This window comes from Acanthamoeba castellanii (assembly GCF_000313135.1).
Source record: "Acanthamoeba castellanii str. Neff unplaced genomic scaffold scf7180000084777, whole genome shotgun sequence".
NCBI classification, from domain to species: Eukaryota; Discosea; order Longamoebia; family Acanthamoebidae; genus Acanthamoeba; species Acanthamoeba castellanii.
Genome location: NW_004457712.1, coordinates 775861 through 793095, shown reverse-complemented (window position 1 = coordinate 793095; position 17235 = coordinate 775861). Strand labels below are relative to the sequence as shown.

The 17235-nt window shown below is 57.9% G+C and overlaps 10 protein-coding genes across 10 annotated transcripts in view; 3 read left to right on the top strand and 7 right to left on the bottom strand.

The window, feature by feature from the left end:
* The window catches only part of ACA1_291640 (RNA recognition motifdomain containing protein), a gene marked incomplete at both ends in the record, with an annotated part of 4631 nt that extends 2903 nt beyond the window's left edge, over positions 1 to 1728 (bottom strand). The window contains 5 exons of the mRNA XM_004368054.1: positions 127 to 382; positions 492 to 665; positions 761 to 1313; positions 1404 to 1489; positions 1564 to 1728. Of these exons, the coding sequence (XP_004368111.1) occupies positions 127 to 382; positions 492 to 665; positions 761 to 1313; positions 1404 to 1489; positions 1564 to 1728 (1234 nt within the window). The remainder of the gene's footprint in view (positions 1 to 126; positions 383 to 491; positions 666 to 760; positions 1314 to 1403; positions 1490 to 1563) is intronic.
* A 769-nt stretch (positions 1729 to 2497) lies between these two features.
* Positions 2498 to 5984, bottom strand: ACA1_291630 (mitochondrion biogenesis protein (Mdm31), putative; the record flags this gene model as incomplete). Its single annotated transcript, XM_004368053.1, has 17 exons — positions 2498 to 2548; positions 2630 to 2794; positions 2915 to 2994; positions 3072 to 3190; positions 3269 to 3344; positions 3440 to 3528; positions 3636 to 3785; positions 4009 to 4065; positions 4189 to 4380; positions 4491 to 4556; positions 4660 to 4777; positions 4869 to 4961; positions 5074 to 5150; positions 5334 to 5366; positions 5491 to 5611; positions 5670 to 5740; positions 5890 to 5984. The coding sequence occupies 17 exons, from the start codon at positions 5982 to 5984 to the stop codon at positions 2498 to 2500; spliced, it is 1653 nt and encodes a 550-aa protein (XP_004368110.1).
* Positions 5985 to 6151: 167 nt separating this feature from the next.
* On the top strand, positions 6152 to 6775 carry ACA1_291620 (DNAdirected RNA polymerase II subunit rpb4, putative; the record flags this gene model as incomplete). Its single annotated transcript, XM_004368052.1, has 4 exons — positions 6152 to 6203; positions 6278 to 6383; positions 6453 to 6530; positions 6604 to 6775. 4 exons carry the CDS (start codon positions 6152 to 6154, stop codon positions 6773 to 6775), a joined length of 408 nt encoding a protein of 135 aa, XP_004368109.1.
* A 132-nt stretch (positions 6776 to 6907) lies between these two features.
* ACA1_291610 (Kazaltype serine protease inhibitor domain containing protein) lies at positions 6908 to 7969 on the bottom strand (the record flags this gene model as incomplete). Its single annotated transcript, XM_004368051.1, has 4 exons — positions 6908 to 7216; positions 7317 to 7488; positions 7557 to 7717; positions 7823 to 7969. 4 exons carry the CDS (start codon positions 7967 to 7969, stop codon positions 6908 to 6910), a joined length of 789 nt encoding a protein of 262 aa, XP_004368108.1.
* Positions 7970 to 8395: 426 nt separating this feature from the next.
* ACA1_291600 (macro domain containing protein) lies at positions 8396 to 9928 on the top strand (the record flags this gene model as incomplete). Its single annotated transcript, XM_004368050.1, has 8 exons — positions 8396 to 8424; positions 8528 to 8623; positions 8763 to 8833; positions 8909 to 8968; positions 9119 to 9191; positions 9312 to 9463; positions 9593 to 9683; positions 9838 to 9928. 8 exons carry the CDS (start codon positions 8396 to 8398, stop codon positions 9926 to 9928), a joined length of 663 nt encoding a protein of 220 aa, XP_004368107.1.
* A 163-nt stretch (positions 9929 to 10091) lies between these two features.
* On the bottom strand, positions 10092 to 11240 carry ACA1_291590 (Kazaltype serine protease inhibitor domain containing protein; the record flags this gene model as incomplete). Its single annotated transcript, XM_004368049.1, is given in 5 exon segments — positions 10092 to 10481; positions 10565 to 10708; positions 10804 to 10833; positions 10845 to 10961; positions 11064 to 11240. The coding sequence occupies 5 exon segments, from the start codon at positions 11238 to 11240 to the stop codon at positions 10092 to 10094; spliced, it is 858 nt and encodes a 285-aa protein (XP_004368106.1).
* A 722-nt stretch (positions 11241 to 11962) lies between these two features.
* ACA1_291580 (uncharacterized protein) lies at positions 11963 to 12958 on the top strand (the record flags this gene model as incomplete). Its single annotated transcript, XM_004368048.1, has 2 exons — positions 11963 to 12204; positions 12271 to 12958. The coding sequence occupies 2 exons, from the start codon at positions 11963 to 11965 to the stop codon at positions 12956 to 12958; spliced, it is 930 nt and encodes a 309-aa protein (XP_004368105.1).
* A 108-nt stretch (positions 12959 to 13066) lies between these two features.
* ACA1_291570 (Ras family protein) lies at positions 13067 to 14468 on the bottom strand (the record flags this gene model as incomplete). The annotated part of the gene is made up of 4 exons (XM_004368047.1): positions 13067 to 13235; positions 13399 to 13532; positions 13657 to 13758; positions 14235 to 14468. 4 exons carry the CDS (start codon positions 14466 to 14468, stop codon positions 13067 to 13069), a joined length of 639 nt encoding a protein of 212 aa, XP_004368104.1.
* Positions 14469 to 15058: 590 nt separating this feature from the next.
* ACA1_291560 (HMG (high mobility group) box domain containing protein) lies at positions 15059 to 15859 on the bottom strand (the record flags this gene model as incomplete). Its single annotated transcript, XM_004368046.1, has 3 exons — positions 15059 to 15220; positions 15291 to 15569; positions 15683 to 15859. 3 exons carry the CDS (start codon positions 15857 to 15859, stop codon positions 15059 to 15061), a joined length of 618 nt encoding a protein of 205 aa, XP_004368103.1.
* A 433-nt stretch (positions 15860 to 16292) lies between these two features.
* Positions 16293 to 17138, bottom strand: ACA1_291550 (prohibitin PHB1, putative; the record flags this gene model as incomplete). Its single annotated transcript, XM_004368045.1, has 1 exon — positions 16293 to 17138. One exon carries the CDS (start codon positions 17136 to 17138, stop codon positions 16293 to 16295), a length of 846 nt encoding a protein of 281 aa, XP_004368102.1.
* Positions 17139 to 17235: the final 97 nt, after the last annotated feature.

Sequence of the window (17235 nt, the reverse complement as noted above, 5' to 3'; positions counted from 1 at the left end):
GGGTGGTGAGGGGTGGTGAGGGTGGTGAGGATGGTGAGGGTGGTGGGGTGGTGGGTGGTGGGTGGTGGGTGGTGGGTGGTGGGTGGTGGGTGGCATGAACGATGACGGTTGGAAGGAATTGAGTACCGCCGGGACGGGAGGGCTCGATTTTGATCTTCTTGCCCTTGATCTCGGTCTTGTTGAGGCACTTCATGGCCTTTTCGGCGTGCCTCACGTCAAAGAACTCGATGAACTTGTGATGCTTCTTGTTGGGCGTGGCCCTGATCTCCTTGATCTCGCCGTACTGGCCAAAGATCTCCATCAGCTCCTCGTCCGTCGTCGACGGGTCGAGATTGAACACCACCAGCGTGCCCTGGTTCTGGTCCTTCTCCGACGGGTTGTCCTGCAGGTGGCGCGATGACGTACAACACACAACACACGTGTCAGCGAAAAATGAACCACATTCACATAATTCTACTATTTTGGTGGCGGTGGTGGTTGCGAGTACTGACCTTGGGGATCGAGTAGTGGATGTCGAGCTTCCGGCCTCGCACGACCTTGTTCTGGAGGTTCTGCATGGCGGTCTTGGCGTCGCGGATGTCGAAGTAGGAGATCATCACGAATCCCCGGTGCTTGCACTGCGTGTACATGCTGCGGATCTGCAGGCTCAGGTCCGTGCCACAGTTCTGTGCGTGCACGCGTGCGCACACATCACTGTCAGAAGAAGACGAAGAAGAAGACGACAACGACGACTGTGTGGCGTGAACGGGCGAGAACGTACAGAGAACAGAGTGCGAAGCTCCTCGTCGTCGACCGAACTGTGAATGTTGCGGACGAAGAGGGTGCGCGAGGGGTGCTCGCCGTAGGGGTGCTCGCCACCGCCCCGCAGATCGCCGAGCGTGGACAGCGCCGGCGGGCTCTGGAGGCCAGCCCCGGCCTGCGACGCCGCAGCCGACGTCGGCGATGGCGCCATGTTGGTGGGCGACGTCGTGCCACCGGTCAGGCCGTTGTGCCGGTTCGAGCCAGCGACGCTGCCGTACGAGGCGCCGTTGTTGATGGCGGCGGCAGAGGAGGAGGAAGAGGTGGTGAGCATGGCCATCGACTCGTCGATGAGGCCGAGGTCGGACATGGAGGACATGTCGATCTCTTCGTCGTCGTCCTCGGCCTCCCTCGCGAGCTGGCTCTGCTGCTGCTGCTGGAGGGGCGAGCCGGGCAGGGGCGGCGAGAGAGAGGAGGTGGCAGAGGAGGAGTCGGAGGAGAAAGAGAACTGGCTGAACAGAGATGAAGTCTTGAAGGGGCTCGCCAGCAAGTTGAAATCCGATTGAAACGAGGATCTGTGGTGGGTGGGAGAGAGCCACCCAAGATTAATGGCATTCATGAATGGGAGCAACAGGCTTGCTTTTGAGATTAGATTTGGGGGGTACCGGAAGAGGGTGTCGATGTGAGGCGGTGGGCTCTCCTTATCTTCCCTCTCGGGGATGCCAATGGGGGAGTGGATCTTTGGTGTTGGCTAGAAAGGGAACGGATGAGGTGAGCACGGGTGAGAAACGAAGATTGGGGGATGACCCGGGAGGATGCACGCACCTTGTTATACACGGCGTCATCATGAGGAGCAAGGCCGTCGATGCCAACGTTTGATGATGTCTGTTCGGATTCACGCCCCTGCTGCGAGTAGGAGCGGCCGTTGTAGGTGGCCCACATGTGAGCTTCCTCAGCTGACGATGGCCTAAACGTAGCGCCACGCATCATACTGCTGCCACTTGCAATCTGCGAGTGACGGCATCACCCCAAAAAAGACCGAAAGCCCATTTCCATTAATCGGAATTGAATCAGAAAAAGCTGGAGATGGCAATGCATGGATTGAGAAGGGAATGGGAGTGATTGTACCTCTATAGCCAATAAACCCGAAGTGGCAAGCAGGTATCCACAAGGGGCGCGGATGCAATCGATTGACCAAATTTGCGCTTTTCCAGGAGAGGTTGATGATTGCGCAGATTGAGTGGAGAAGGAGGCGAAGCTGATGTGTAGCGAGAGGGGTAGGCCCACGCGAGTCTGGGCGAAGGCCTATCCTCTGCCTTGGAGATACTGAGTGATGCGCGCGAGATTAGATGGTTTCCCTTATCTAAACTTTCTGGGTGCTTGCAATGTGTGGGCCTGGTGTCCAAATTGATCCGCCTTCGCCCCGCTCTGCCGCTCGCACCCTCTCTAGATCTATGTCGATGCAACACAAGCAGTGGAAGGTTCAGACAATCAGACGCCTGTGCGTGTTTGGTGGTCGGGAACGCGTCGACACACTTTTGACAATTGTCGACATTATAACACATTTTATCGTGTTTTCGTGTTTCGTTATTTGACCAACAAAACTGTGATTGGCGGTCGATACCCGCAATGGCGCCAACCAACGATGACGCAATAAATTGGAGCCACTGCGCAATACCCCCGAGAGAGGCAATCTCTCCGTGTGTTCTCTGTGTGTTGCCCGCACGCGCGGTATTGTGTTGCCGCGCGTGTTGCCTCTTTATTCGGGGCTGAAGCCCAGGAAGACAAGGACGTGGAAGCGCCAGTAGTACTGCACCACACCATCATCGCACACCATCACGAGCTCGTTAGATGATGACAAAAGAAGATGAGGAGTGGGCGAGGAGCGTACGAGGAGGCCGCGGCGCACGCCGTCGTTGAGGAGGCCGATGAGCTTCCAAATATTGGGGGTGGTCGTCTGTTCGGAGACGGCCTTCTCGATGGCCGCGCCCGCACCTTCCGAGAGCGCGTCCCAGAACCCGCAATCGCCCGGATACCACGCATTCCAGAAACGGCCCTGTACGTGTCGTGTCGTGTCGCACACAATCACGCGCGGTGTATTGGTTGTGAGTCACACGCAATCGTCAGCGATGATCCATAGCGCGCATGGGAGAAGGAGCAGCACCTGGGGGATGACGCTTCGGAAGGTGAGGGGAAGCTCGGTGTAGTTGGTGTTGAGATAGAGCACGATGGGCTGGATCAGCGCCGAGTTGACGTCTGCGCAGAATCACACACACGCGGGTAAAAAACCGAGCTCGGCGCGGAGGGGCGGTATGCAGAGGGGGAGGGCGTACAGGACATGTGAGGAGTGGACAGGGGCACGGAGGCGGAGAGGTTGGTGAGGACGAGCTTGAAGTCCATGTTGATGCCGGGCAGCTGGCTCAGCAATCGCGGCTCGGCCCTGGCGTTGGGGCTGCTCCCGGTAAACAAGAGCCGACGTCAGCGTCGGCTCATGAGGTTTAGACCGGTGAGACAGAGCAGCGGCACGTACTTGCTTGGATTGGGCGCGGGCGGCAGTGTGTTGGCGAAGGGCGGCAGCAAAAGGTGTACATTGATATCGATGAATCCTGTGTCATAGCACACACGACACACGACACGACACACGACACACAGCACTGGGGTCAGCGTATGTAAGACCTTTCTAGTTGGTTTGGTGACGCACCTGATGTGATCCAGTTGAGGGGTCCCGTCGTGTTTTCCGCCAGGTGGTCGATGTTGAGGCCCTGCAGTTTGCACTCCACAAACTTCCACCTGATGCCGTTCGACAGGACGAGGGGGAGAACAGTCAGCGACGGAAACAAACCGGGCCACAAGTATAAGAACTGTTGCGGAACACAGGAAGATGATCTGTCACGCACTTCTCATCGGCGTCGCGGTCTTCGTCCATGTCCTCATTGATCATCAGCCGTCGATACGGGTGGTTGTGCAGGTGCGGCTTGTTGAGCGTGAAGAGACAGTCGTCGAAGCTCCCATGCACGTACTCAGCGTACAGCAGGTCGTGCAGCAGCCTACCCAACGCGTTGCGATTAACCACAACCCACACATAAATAACAGCAAATAAATAACAATAAAGAAGTAAAGATAAATAAAAGTCAAACGATAAATAAAATACGTACCAGGTGCTTCGGACAAGGTGGGCACTGGGGCGGGGAAGAGGGAACGCGGTGGTGAGTTGACAGGCCGCGTGCAGGCGGAAAGGCTCGAGAAAAAGCCTTGGAGCGGGGACCGTACCTCTTGTACGAATAGATGGACACGGGCAGAGGTCGCTTGGGATTGGCATTGTAGAGACTGTTCCAGAGTGGAGTGTGTTAGTGGATGCGAGGTGGGTGTGATACTAACTACTCCACTGTTTGTCGTGTGTGTGTGGCGCGCGTGTGCGCGTGTCAATGAATTCACGAAGGGCGAGCGTACGTGATGTACAAGTCGGAGATCGTGAGTTTGGAGAAGCAGAAAGCGCCGACGCTCTGCGGCACGAACGCCTCGTTGGGCGAGTGAGGCTTCACTGTCTCGTTGGTCATCGTGTCCTCGTCCTCGCTACCCTCCTTCTTCTTCGCCTCCGCTGCTTGCTCGCCCGCCGGCTCCACCGTCCACACAAGTCGTCGCCTGGCTCCCACGAAGGGGTGGTGGAGATTGGTCCGTGTGTAAGAGCGCGGTGTGGCTCGCCAGGAGTGATCTTCCACCGAACAAAGAATTCGGCGGAAACGATATGTTACCTGTCGACATGCCCTCGCACCCCCTTGAGGATCATCTCCTTGAGCAGACCGTTGCCCTCCAAGAACCTGCGGACCGAGAGCACACGGAAAATAAAATAAAATAAATGTAAAATAAAACGGGCAAGTCAGCTTCGCGAGCGATGCGTGACTCGTATCAAGCACCACGCACCACCACAAAGAAAGCTTGACGTCGATCTGCTGGATCGTGAGGTCCATGCTAGCGTAGTTCTTCCGCAGCGCCTCCTCCTCTTCGCGCACCACGCGCACCTTGTTCAATCGAATGTGACCTGCGCACGCCGGAGGATACCTGGCGGTCAGTTTTGTGGCAGTTGTTTGGCGCATGGACAATCGACGCGCTCACGGCGTAGGCGCCGGTACCGTTCTTCCATCGAGGCACGATGGCCGACTCGAACGTGATCTGGATGCCGGTCTCGCGTGTCAGTGTGTCGGACAGGGTCTTGGCAATGTAGCCTGGTGTACAAACACAACCAAGCCAACGACAAAGAAGAAGAATGAAGAAGAAGTACGCCAGATACTGTTAGTGGGCATCGCGATTGACAAAGAGCGCGATAGCAAGGCGCACCCTGGAACTGAAGCGTGTTGGCGGCCCACAGGATGACGGAGACGAGCGTGGTGGTTCCCACAAGAAGCCACGTCGTACTTTTTGTAGGGCATCGAGTCAAGGACGTGTCCACCATCACCATCACCACCATCACCGCCACCAACCAACAACAATGCACAGCGCAAGCAGCAGCAAAAGAAGAAGAAGAAAGCGAAAGAGAAGGAGGAGAGCAAGTGCGGCTGCGAAGGGGCAGTACTACTAGCAGGGGTCAAAAAGGATACGTTCCCATGACGAAGTAGCTGAAGAGTGCAATCCTGCAAGGGTGCACAGAGACCACGTGCAGCACATAGAAGTAGAAAGGGTCAGCCAACCACGAAATGAACGTCGAGTTGAGCAGACAGGAGTGCAGCGATAGAAGATGAAAAGCTGAGAACGTACTTGAGATCTGTGGTGAGTTTGAATCGGCGCTTGGGTTGCTGCTCGCCCACGATTCGTTCAATCTTCTCGGTTCGATTCTGAAGTTGCTCGGTGTAGAGACGGCATGACCCAGTCGATCCACCTCGACTCAATTGCGAAGCAGTCAAGAAACGGGATGGGCCACTACGTAGCGTTGGCACGAGCCTCGCCGCACTTGGCCAGCGCGGGCTGAGCGATGACCGAATTGAGGTCGATTGAAGACGTGATTTTGCTGCAGCTGTCGATGTGGAGGTGATTGAGGGCACATGGAGTGTGGAAGAGGAGAGGTGGTGCCGTGGGTGTGTGGAAATGGGTTCGATGGTTGCAGGTGAGAGCGAAATCTTGAGCGATTGGCTCGAGTGTCGTGCGCGTAGCGGGAACCGGTTGTAGGTGTGAAGAGAAGGGAATGTCGTGGTGCCCGACCTTGCGCCGCACAGGCCCGGGGCCAAGGGCGCATTGTGTGCTCTCCTCCACATTGGTGACACTTTGTGATCTCGAATGCTGTGTGTGGCCGCACGTGCGAAAACCCAAGAGCCCAATACTTCGATGTTCCTGGAATTCCTCAACAAGCTCGTTTCCGAAATGCGTTTCAAAAATTTAGCGAGAGCCGTTTCGTTGTCGTTTGTTCAAAGATAGGAGCAGAATGGCCGCACAACAGGAGGAAGAAGATGCGTCGCTCTTGAGGCTGGGACTTGGTGCGTACCAAGAATAATTATGAATGTTCTTCGCGTGAGGCAAGGATCTAAATTGCTTGCTCCCCCCCTCCTAGATTTCCAAAATGCAAACTGCTTGCTCAACTCGGAGGTCGCCATTCTTTTGGAGCATCGACAGCAGACGGCTGCAGTGCAAGAGGAGGGAGAGGCCGAGCTCTCCAAGTACGTCTGCCTGCTGTCTTTTTTCCCTTCCGCCACCGTGTGGCTGCTCACACCACACACCTTCTGCAGTGTGTTCCTCAAGACCTTGTCGTACGTGCAGCGGTTTAGCCGCTACAAGACCAAGGCTGCCGTGAAGGAAGTGCGCAGGTACCCGCCCGCCCCTTCCCCACCTGTGCGCGTGGTAGGTCGGTGCCGTTGTCTGACTCGTCTCCACCACCAGCCTGCTCACGGAGAAGGAGCTGGAGGAGTTCGAGATCGCCGCGCTCAGCAACCTGTGCCCGGAGACTGCCGAGGAGGCCAAGTCACTCATCCCGTCGCTGGCCAAGCGATTCGACGACGAGGAGCTCCAGAGCGTGCTCAATGACCTTGCCTCCTTCAGGCGATTCGAATGAAGCCCCGCTGCGCCTTCCCCTCAGCATATCCCCTCTAGCCACACCTTCCCGCCCCGTTCTGTCGTGACTCACCGCCATAGCTTTTAACGGAGAACTGACGATTACATCGCCCAAGTGGCGCTCTGTGGGAGACTAGCGTTGGGCCCTGTCGTCGCCGACGAGGTCTGCGAGGTTGGCCGATGTCCAGAAGGCGTGCTTGGTGAGCCGCAGCCCGTTGGGCTCGAACTCGAACACGTAGAGCGAGGTGCTGGTCTCCTTCTCGATGGGTCCGCCCCAGCGGGCGCGGCCGTAGACCTCGCGGTGCTGCGACACCACGCGCCGGGCGAACGGGTCGCACGTCGTCCAGTCTACACTTGCCTCGACCAGCGGGAACAGGCTGTTGGCCGTGTTGAGCGCGCGCCAGTAGGTCCTGATGTTGGAGTAGACGCCAGCGGACGAGAACTGCATCATTACAACATTCATCAGTGCCGATCATCGTCAGCAGGCTGTGGTATGGCGGTGAAGGCGAAGAAGAGGGAAATGAAGAAGAAGAGGACGGTACGAGGCTGTAGTCCTCTACGCGGAAGTTGTTGGTGGCGATGTACTGCTCAACAGTGGTCCAGTTCACCCGGGCGTAGTCCAGAGGGGCGCCCAGCCCGTCGTTCGCGTAGAGCTCGCTGGCGTAGAGGTCGACGCGTTCCTCCAGCTGAGCGCACAGCTCCCTCAGCTCAGGGCTGCAACGTTGGTGAGGATGGTAACAAAGAAACGCTGAAGATGCAGAAGCATCCGCAGAAGAGGGTACCAGGGCTCCTGAGGGCCGCTGGGGCACTCGCCCAGCGAGCGGACTGAGACGGCGTGCTGCCTGGCCTTGCAGTGGTTGCCGTAGTTGCGGCCATCGCAGCCGCACACGGGCACGTAGATCTCTCCGCACTGCGTGGGCACGTCCTCGCACGTTCCGCTCAACTGCACCGCCCCAGAACAGAGTTGATGAACTCTTGTTGACGAACTCTTTGACGAGGAAGGAAGAAGTGGTTCATGAAGTGATTAGGGGGGGGGGTGATGTGGTACGTCGCCGCATTGGCCGAACGCGAGGGCGCAGTACTCGCCTTGGGGACAAGCCGAAGGGTCGCGCAGTTGGCATGGGCGATGGGACTGACCAGCAGCAAGTGCCACCAGGACGCACAACACAGCGAGAGTCAAGGGAATCCTGGCCATGAGCTGATGAGTTTGTTGTGGGTAGGATGGCCAGAGGGTGTTGGGTGTTTATGGGTTGTTGGTGGTAGTGATGGTTGGAGAGGCCGGGGGCTGCGGGCATGTATATATATAAAGGAGAGCAGAACTCTAAGCATCGGCTCCGACTCCAGGCGCCTTTTGTCGGAGTGGCCAAAGCCGAGATTGGCAGCTGACAAAGCTTGGAGGAGAGCACCAACCATAAAACAGAGCTCAAGTGGGCAACACGTGTGTTGGCTTCTCTGCACTACAGCAGGCTTGGGCAGCACCCAACAAGAGTCCTACATTCGTGCAAGCGTCTGGTTCAAGTTTAGCTGCAACCACTCTGATCAGAGGAAAAGAAAAACAAAGATGAGGCGAGCAACCTGGGGAGCGTCCAACAGGGCGGCAGCGGCTGGGGGCGGTGCGAGAATGACCCACCTCGTGAGCAATCCTGTCAGGTTGGCAGTTGGGCTTCTCCTCGTGCAGTGTGTCTCCACCTTGGATGAAGAATTGATCAATCTTGCCCCAGCGCAGCCTTTGATTAATTCGTGTGTGGTTCAGGATGACGCTGCTGGCAGGTGTGGCCGCGTTCGCTACTTCGCCGGTGTCAACCATCGCCCAGGCCACCCTGCCCACGGGTCACACCATTTCTGTGCGGTACCGACTACCCCGCACCAGGCAGGCTGGTTCATAATAAGAAGAAACGAATAATAAATAATAATAACTCAAAAATAATAGAAATATTAATTATAAAAATAGAAATTCTAACAAGTGCTTGTGGGTGCGTGGTGCCCAGGCACGGGGACATCACCAGCGAAGACTCGGACGTGATCGTCAACGCGGCCAATCGTCACCTCCGGCACGGCGGTACGCCTCCAGCTTCACCAGCCCACTCGCTGGGCTTGACGTCCGCTCACTGATGCACTAACGCACGAACTGCAGGCGGCGTGGCTGGCGCCATATCGCGCAAGGGCGGACCCGCGATCCAGGCCGAAAGCAATGGTGCAGACACCTGACCCGATCTCTCTCTCTCTCTCTCTCCCCTCACCACACACAACCACACACAACCACACATCTCCGTCGCACGCCGCACGCACACAAAGAGAGATGCAGTCACGTCACTCACAGCACACATTGTGGCATGGCCGACAGATTGGGTGGCACGGCATGGGGCGCTCAACGACGGTAACGTCGCAGTCACCTCCGCGGGGAACCTGCCCGCCCGGTACCTACCATGTGCACGCGAGACACACAACACACACGACACGAGACACAATACGAGACACGACACACACGACACGACACGACGCATTGCTGGTATTGAATGGACCCTTCAACCACACAGGTACGTGGTGCATGCGGTGGGCCCTGTCTGGCACGGGGGCGGAGACCAAGAGGAGACCAAGCTCGAGAAGGCGGTGCTCAACAGCCTCAAGAAGGCCGAGGAGCTGCAAGCGCGGAGCGTGGCTCTTCCGGCCATCTCCTCGGGCATCTTCGGTGCACCTGCCACCCAACACTTTTTCTTTACCCGTTGGTCGCCTCGCCCAAGAGCTCACCGAGACACAATCTGTGATGCGCACACGACCGCGCACGACACGACACACGACACACGCTTGTCACTGGCAGGGTTCCCCAAGGAGCGTTGTGCCGAGATCATGGTGCAGACGACGACCGATTTCTACCACCAGCAAAAGCCCACGCGCCTCAAGGACGTCAGGTCAGTGTCATGACACCACCCCGTCCCTTCCGCCCATGTGTGCGTCGGAGTCATTCTCGGTGGCGGAAGTCCAACTTACGCTTCTCTCTTGCTGGCCCTGTTGTGTGCGTGTGCGGTGCGTGTGTGCGTGTGTGCGTGTGCGTGTGCTTTACAGGTTGACCAATTTTGATGCGGAGACGGTGGGCATCTTCAAGCGGAAGCTCACCGAGAAGTTCCCCGCTGCGCGCGTGCACAGCGAACTGTGAGGCAAGGCCAAACGCGACTATTCCTCACATCCTATATTTAATCCTTCTGCACCCCACATCTCTTTACCTCCCTCCAGTCTGCACAGTTCACAGCTCGTGATCGTGATGTCTTCTTCGCAGCACAACGCCCCCATCGCGATTGCCGCCAGACGTGGCCACGAGTCTAGTCGCGGCCATGGCCGTTGCCACCGCCGTTGCCGTTGCCGTTGCCGTTGCCACCGCCGTTGCCACCGCCGTTGTCCCTCTGCGGGCGGACGAGGTCGATGAGGTTGCCCGATGTCCAGAAGGCCTGCTTGGTGATGCGCAGCCCGTTGGGCTCGAACTCGGAGACGTAGATCGAGGTGCTGGTTTCCGTCACCGTCGGGCGGCCCCACTGGTCAAAGTAGCGGGCGCGGCCATAGACCTCACGGTACTGGGACACCACGCGCCGGGCGAACGGGTCGCATGTGGTCCACTGCGCCTCGACATTGCCGATGAGTGGGAACTCGTCGTCGGCCCTGTTCAGAGCCCTCCAGTAGGTCCTGATGTTCGTGTAGATGCCCGCCGACGAGAACTACACGCCCCCCCCCACACAAGCATTTATGTTCATAATTTTGAGTGCTACTTGGAAATGTGGGGGGGGGGTTGGAGAGGTACGGGGCTGTAGTCCTCCCAGCGGAAGTTCTTGGTGTCAATGAGGCGCTCCACGAAGGTCCAGTTCACCCGGTTGTAGTCCAAGGGGGCGCCGTAGCCATTGGTCGCGTAGAGCTGCTCGGAGAAGAGGTCGATGCGCTCGATCAGCTGCGCGCACAGCTCCCGCAACTCGTTACTGCGTCGTGTTCTTCAGAGTGAGCATCGCGTCGTCGTGTGTCGTGTCGTGGGGTTGTGTGGCGTACCAGGGGTCCGGGGTCCGGGGGCACTCGCCCCTCGAGCGGACCGAGACGGAGTTCCGCCGGGCCTCGCACTCGTTGCCGTACGTGCGACCATCGCAGCCGCACACGGGGTCGAAAATTTCGATGCACTGCTGAGGGATGGCTGTGCAGGTTCCCCTGTCCTGTTTATGTTTCCCGAGCCAATCACAAAGCACGGAGCGGTTAGGTTTGTGAAAGAAAGCACGTGTATTGGTTAGGAGCTCTTCGGCCGAAGGTGGGAGTACCTCGCCGCACATGCCCAATGGCAGGGCGCAGAACTCGCCTCGGAGGCAGGCCGAGGAGCGGTCAGCGATGCGACAGATGCGCAAGGGAGGGGCTCTATTGTCGTCACAGGCGGCCAGGCCTACCAGGACCAGGGCCACCCCCAAGACGAACAGCAGCCGGTTGGTGGTGCTTAGCATTGTACTCTAGGTTGAGTTTGTAGGTGGTTTTGTAGGGCTGTAGGTGGTGTTTGATGTGAATGAGAGCATTAGAATGCCTGGCCTTTTATATGGGGGTGGCGAAGGCTTCAAGCTCCAGGCGCCTTTTCCGCCAGGACGAGGCCGGGATTGGCTCAACTCGGTTTGTTGGAGGCTCTATCTGCGCCAACCATAAAACAGAGAGCTTGAGCGAATCCATGAGTTTCTTTGCATTATATGCCTTTGGCAGGGTGATGCAACACAAGCTCGGCTGCTCCAACCGCCCGGCTCGCCTGAAACTCCGAAACACCACCCGGCTCTGCCAACATGGCCCAAGGAGGTTTGAGGAACGAAACCTGGTGGCCTCTCGATCTCCCATGCGACGCAGACACCACATGATGGCACACTAAACTGCTCTTCTCTCTTTTTCCGCTTTCGTTCTTTATCTCCTCCAACTCCACAATGGCCTCAAAGTTGTACATGAGCTTCAGGGTGACTCGACACCCACTCGCCTTAAGAGCATACGCACAGGCTGTAGATGGAACCAATTACTTTAGTTTCAAGCTTTAAGTCCTATTCGAGCGTGGGATTGGGCGACTTGATGGGCCCGCCGAGGAGGTGCTCAAGCTCGCGCAGTCTGATTGGCCGGCGAGCACCACAAAAAGGCGCCCGACCAGGCCAAACAATCACTCATCTCAACCAACCAGCCTACAACCAGCCTTGGGATGACATCCACCAAGCTGCTCTTCATCGCGGCCCTCGGCCTCGCCCTCTTCGCCGTCGCCGCCCTGGCCGATGGCGACTATGACGACAAGCACGACAACAAGGGTCCGTGCAAGGGCGGCTACTGGCCCGACGGCAAGGGCTGCTGCCCGAAGATCATCAAGGGCAAGGCCTACTACCGCGATGCCAACAAGTGCTACCCCAAGGACCTCGACTGCGGCGTCTTCTACGCTGATGGCAACGGGTACGCGCACACGCGCGCACATGCATGCATCCACATGAGCTGACTCGATGGTTGCGCTCATGACAGGTACTACCCGGACGAGAAGGGTAACTACGCTAAGGACGGCGAGCACTGCGACGATGAGCGCAAGTGCCACCAGTACTGCATTCGTCCCGATCACGACGACCACTATGATGATGATGACGAGTGCCACGAGAGTACGACGACCAGGAAGCACCACCGCACCACGTCGACCACCGAGGAGTGCCCCCGCGAGACCACCTCGACCAGGAGGCAGACCACCACAAAGAAGGAGACCACCACCACGCCCAAGGAGACCACCACCACGAGGAGGGAGACCACGTCGACCAGGAGGCACCACCGCACCACGTCGACCACGGAGGAGTGCCCCAAGGAGACCACCTCGACCAAGAAGCACCACCGCACCACCAGCGAGAAGCCCTGCGATGACGACCACGACAAGGACTACGACAACAAGAAGAAGCAGTGCCACGGCGGCCAGTGGAGCGACGACGACGGGTGCTGCCCGCGCAAGATCGGCCACCAGTGGTACTACCGCGATGCCCACGGCTGCTACCCCGTCGAGCGCGACTGCGGCGTGTTCTACGCCGACGGCCAGGGCTGTTACCCCGACGAGCACGGCAAGTACCGCGAGTACGGCGAGAAGTGCCCGCGTCACCGCCAGTGCAAGCGCGAGTGCGACGGCGGCAAGAAGCACGACGACGACCACTACGACGACGACAAGGACTACTAGGACTACTTGGCTCGTGCTGTTCGCAAGTTTGTTTTTTTAAGGAGTTCAATGTGATTTGCTGTTTTTATACGCTCTTCGTTGCATTGCAACGTCGATATTGTCACCATGTCATGCAAGAAGGCAGTTGGCATTCTTCTTGCGCCGCACGTCAAGGCGCACAAAAGAGTTGACCCAGGAATCGACCGTCGGCCCGAGCGCACCCGTTCGGGCTGCGCTAAACAGGTGAGCGCAGCCCGAGAATGCCTCCTCGACGCCCTCCCCCGTCTTGGCGCTGGTCCTGCGCTCGCCCGACATGTCGACATGTGCCAGAGCCGTGTGCGTGCCGTGTGTGGTGTGTGTGCCGTGTCGCGTGCGTGCCGTGTGTCGTGTGTCGTGTGTCGTGTGTCGTGAGTCGTGTGTCGTGTGTCGTGAGTCGTGAGTCGTGTGTCATGTGTCCCAACCTGATGAAAAGGCAGCCCCTGGATCGCGCAGCCTTGGGACCCATCGCGGTAGGCACCCGCCGCTCATGGACCAGGTCGACCTTGGTCTCGACCATGATGATCGGCCACCAGCTGGAGTCCATCACCCGGCAGACCTGCTCCCTCCCCCACACACACACACACACACACATCAACGTTGCGTGACGGGAAGATGATGAGGGGCGCGTGCATTCCTCATAACAACCAAAAGAAAAGGTGTGTCTGAGGTGGCGTGCACACCTGGTCAATGTAGTCGCCGCAGGCCGCGAAGGATTCGATCGAAGTTGCCGAGTAGACCACCAGCGGCAGCTGGATCGACCTCACGAACCCGTTCCGCATGTCCTGCGAGGGAGGGCCAAAGGGAGTCGTTGGGGGAATAGAAGCAAATGCGACGTCGTTGAAAGATGAGAAGTGTATGTACCTTGAATTCAACCCGATCAGGGGGGGCCATGATATGCAAGGCAGCGGAGCGAAACCCGACCATCAAGTTGTAAATGTGGGTCTCCTCTGGTGTGAGTGAGTTTCGGGGTTAACCCAATTTTTAGCATTCACCACCCTGCATACCATCGTCAGGGTCGTGTTCCTCCACGAAATGTTTCTGTGATGAGACAAATTGGAGTGGAGAGAAGTGGCGTGAGAAAGTAAGAAGACGACGACGAGGTGGTGGTGTGAATTGGTTGGAACGCCACCTTGACGAGGCGAGTGGCGAGCGCTGTTTTCCCCACACCCGACAACCCAAACAGACCCTAAAAAGGTCGGCTCATCAACTACGTACGACTTCAAACAACACCGCACACCACGCATACGGACGGATGTACCACTCGAACGGTAGGGCAGTCGTCCTGCTCGATCAGTGCGAGGTCCAGCTCGCCCAGCTGGGCCACATCGACGATGGGGAGCTGAATAGTCCACTCCGTCTTTCCATACTCGCGCCACCACTCGAGCCCCACCGCCTCTTGGGCGTATCGGACCCGAAACAGCTCGAGCCAGCTTCGGGCGTCGCCTCGGTTGCCCGCCACCGCCTCAGCTCCTTGACCAGTGGACGGTCGCATTTCTCTCTTCAGTTTTCGTTCTTTGGCGGGGGGGCAGGAGAGGCACCCCAGCGAGAGCGGAAGAAGGTGCTCCAGAGGGCGCTGTCCAGGCTTGCGGCTCGCCAGCGCTGACAGACCGCGCTCGCCCTCACCACCACGTCCCGCCACCCCACAAACCTGCTCTAGGTTCTTAGCTAGCCCCATACCAACACGTTTCGTTGAGGTGGTGGGCAGTACTCGAAGACGTGCAAGAGGACGTCGTCGGAGAAGTAGACCGCCTCCATCCCTCTTCCGGAGAGCTTCCTTGGGCCTCGTCTGCGCTCCTGTTCGGCGTTTTGGTTCCTTGTTCGAACGGCGCGTGGTGTACAACAACAAGAGTAGGTCGCGCGAAGTTGTTTGTTTTATTGTGACAAAAGGGTGCGACGTGGTGGAGAGGTTGACGTGGTCGCGCGAACGAGGGAGAAGAGTATCAACGCCTCGCGCGTGTGTGTCGTCGAGCCAGCGCTGATGCAGGAGGTTTGACTGAACACTGGGTTATTGAGTTGAGGGCATTTCGTCGATATGCAGGTTGGCGGTTGTGGTCGAGTGGCGGAAGCGGTAGCGGCAACGATCTAGTCAGAATCCGAATCAGACGAGCCGGACGAGCCAGAGGAGGAATCGCTGTCGGACGAGTCAGAGCTATCAGAGTCGGAGCTAGAGTCCTTCTTGGCCTGATAGTCCTTCATCTCCTTCGCGTATCGCTCCTTGTCTGCGGCGGCAAGGGTCTCGAATTCCTGGAATGAATGAATAAATAAATGATTGGGAATGGGCGACAAGGGATTTGATGGGGAGAGTAGAGTTTACCTTTCGCTCATCGGCTCCGAGCTTCGACCACTGTTCGCCAATGATCTTGCCGAGCTGGCCGAAGGAGGCGTCTGGGTTCTCGTCCTTGATTCGTGGCCTCATCTTCTTGCTGAAGTGGAAGAAGGCCGAGCAGGGCTTCTTGGGGGCATTGGGATCCTTCTTCTTCCTCTTCTTGGCCGGCCTCTCCTCCTCATCGCTGCTCTCGGGGTGGTCCTCCTTGTACTGAGCCGCCTCCTTCTGGTACCGGATCTTGTCCTTGGCGGCAAGCTCGTTGTACTTCTGCGCTAGCGCAAGGGGTATAGGTCAGCGATTCAATTTCGATTTGAAATTCGAAGGATAGACTAAATTTGGCACGCGAAGCAACGGCTTGTGAAGATGCCAGTTGAGCGTACCCTCTTATCTCCGTCGGGCAGCGCCGCCCAGGCCTCTCCGAGCAGCTTGCCCACTTGGCCGAAGCCGACGGTGGGATGGTCGGTCTTAATCTGCGTTCGTTTCTCCTGCGAGAAGAGCATGTAGGCGGTCATGGCGCGCTTGGGCGCGTTGGGGTCCTTCCTCTTCCTCCTGGGCATCGTGATGCTGTGTAGTGGTAGGGACTGTTGAGGTGGTTGGTCGAGATGAGGTAAATTTGCCCGAATCTCTAGCGATATCGAACAAGAGAACAAGGTATCAACGATGATGCCTTGGTGAGGATTGTGATGAGGTGTGAGCCTGTGGTGTGGCTGCTGTGCGAGAAGTGAACGGACTGAAGGAATCGCTGCAGGGTCGACCTACCCCTCTAACGGGCTTCCCGGGTGTACGTTACGCCCAGGTCCCTCCCTGTTGGCCCGCGCTGTGCCCCAAACCGCGCGGTGACCCCGCTCCGCGTGCACGGGCCGTACATTCCAAGCTGCGCAAAATACCAAGTCCGCGGGAGACGTACCACCAACGTGGGCAACGACATCGCGAGACGAGATGAAATCTTTCGAGGAGGGCTGTGTTTGAAGTGATTTCGTTTCCTTTTTTTTACTGCTGACCGACCTGGGGCAGATTCATGAGCACATTGGTACCAGAGGGGAGGTAGACAATGTTCCTGGAACGGCTGAGCTCCTCGGCGATGTCGCGAGAGGCCTCGATGCGCCTGAGCGCGATGTAGCCGGGACCGCTCATGGCCTTGGAGATGAGGGCGGCAGCCTCAGCCTCGCCCTCGGCGACGATAATCTTGGCGAGCTTCTCCTGCTCGTTCTTGGCCACGACAAACTTGGCCTGCTCGGCGAGCTGCTGGGCCACCTGCTTGTGCTCGATGGCGCGCACGTACTCGGGGGAGAAGGTGAGATGCGTGATCGACACGTCCTCGAGCTTGAGGCCGAAGGTGCCGGCACGCTTGACGAGCCTCTGCCGAATCTGGTTCGAAATCGTTTCTCTCCTCGAGATGAGCTCAGTGGCATCGTACTGCGCCACCACGGCCTTGAGCACTTCGTTACCGACTGAGTTGAAGACGTTGGCGCTGTAGTCGACGCCGAGCCTCTGGTAGATGTAGGGCAGCTTCTTCTTGTCCGGCCTGTAGAGGACCCTGAGCGTGATGTTCACTCGCTGCAGATCCTTGCTGCCGGTCTCGGTCTTGATGTTGAAGGGGGTGGTGCGGGTGTCGTAGATGATGGGGAATTGGAGGAAGGGGATGAGGAAGTGAGTGCCCGGCTTGACGATGAAGTCCCGAGTACCGTTCCTCAATCTATCGAAGATGATGGCCCGCTCGCCGCCATCGACCGTGTACATGGACTCGTTCAACGCATAACCCACCGCACCAACGCTCACCGCGCCGATCGCCACCTTGTTCAGGGCGGGACCCAGGGCTTGCAGCTTTTGCATCATCTTCGAATTGAATCGCTGTCGATGTCTGTGCGCGGATGAACGGGGCCGGCGAGTGTACTTCACTGTTTTTCCAAGTAATGTTGTCGACGGATTACAG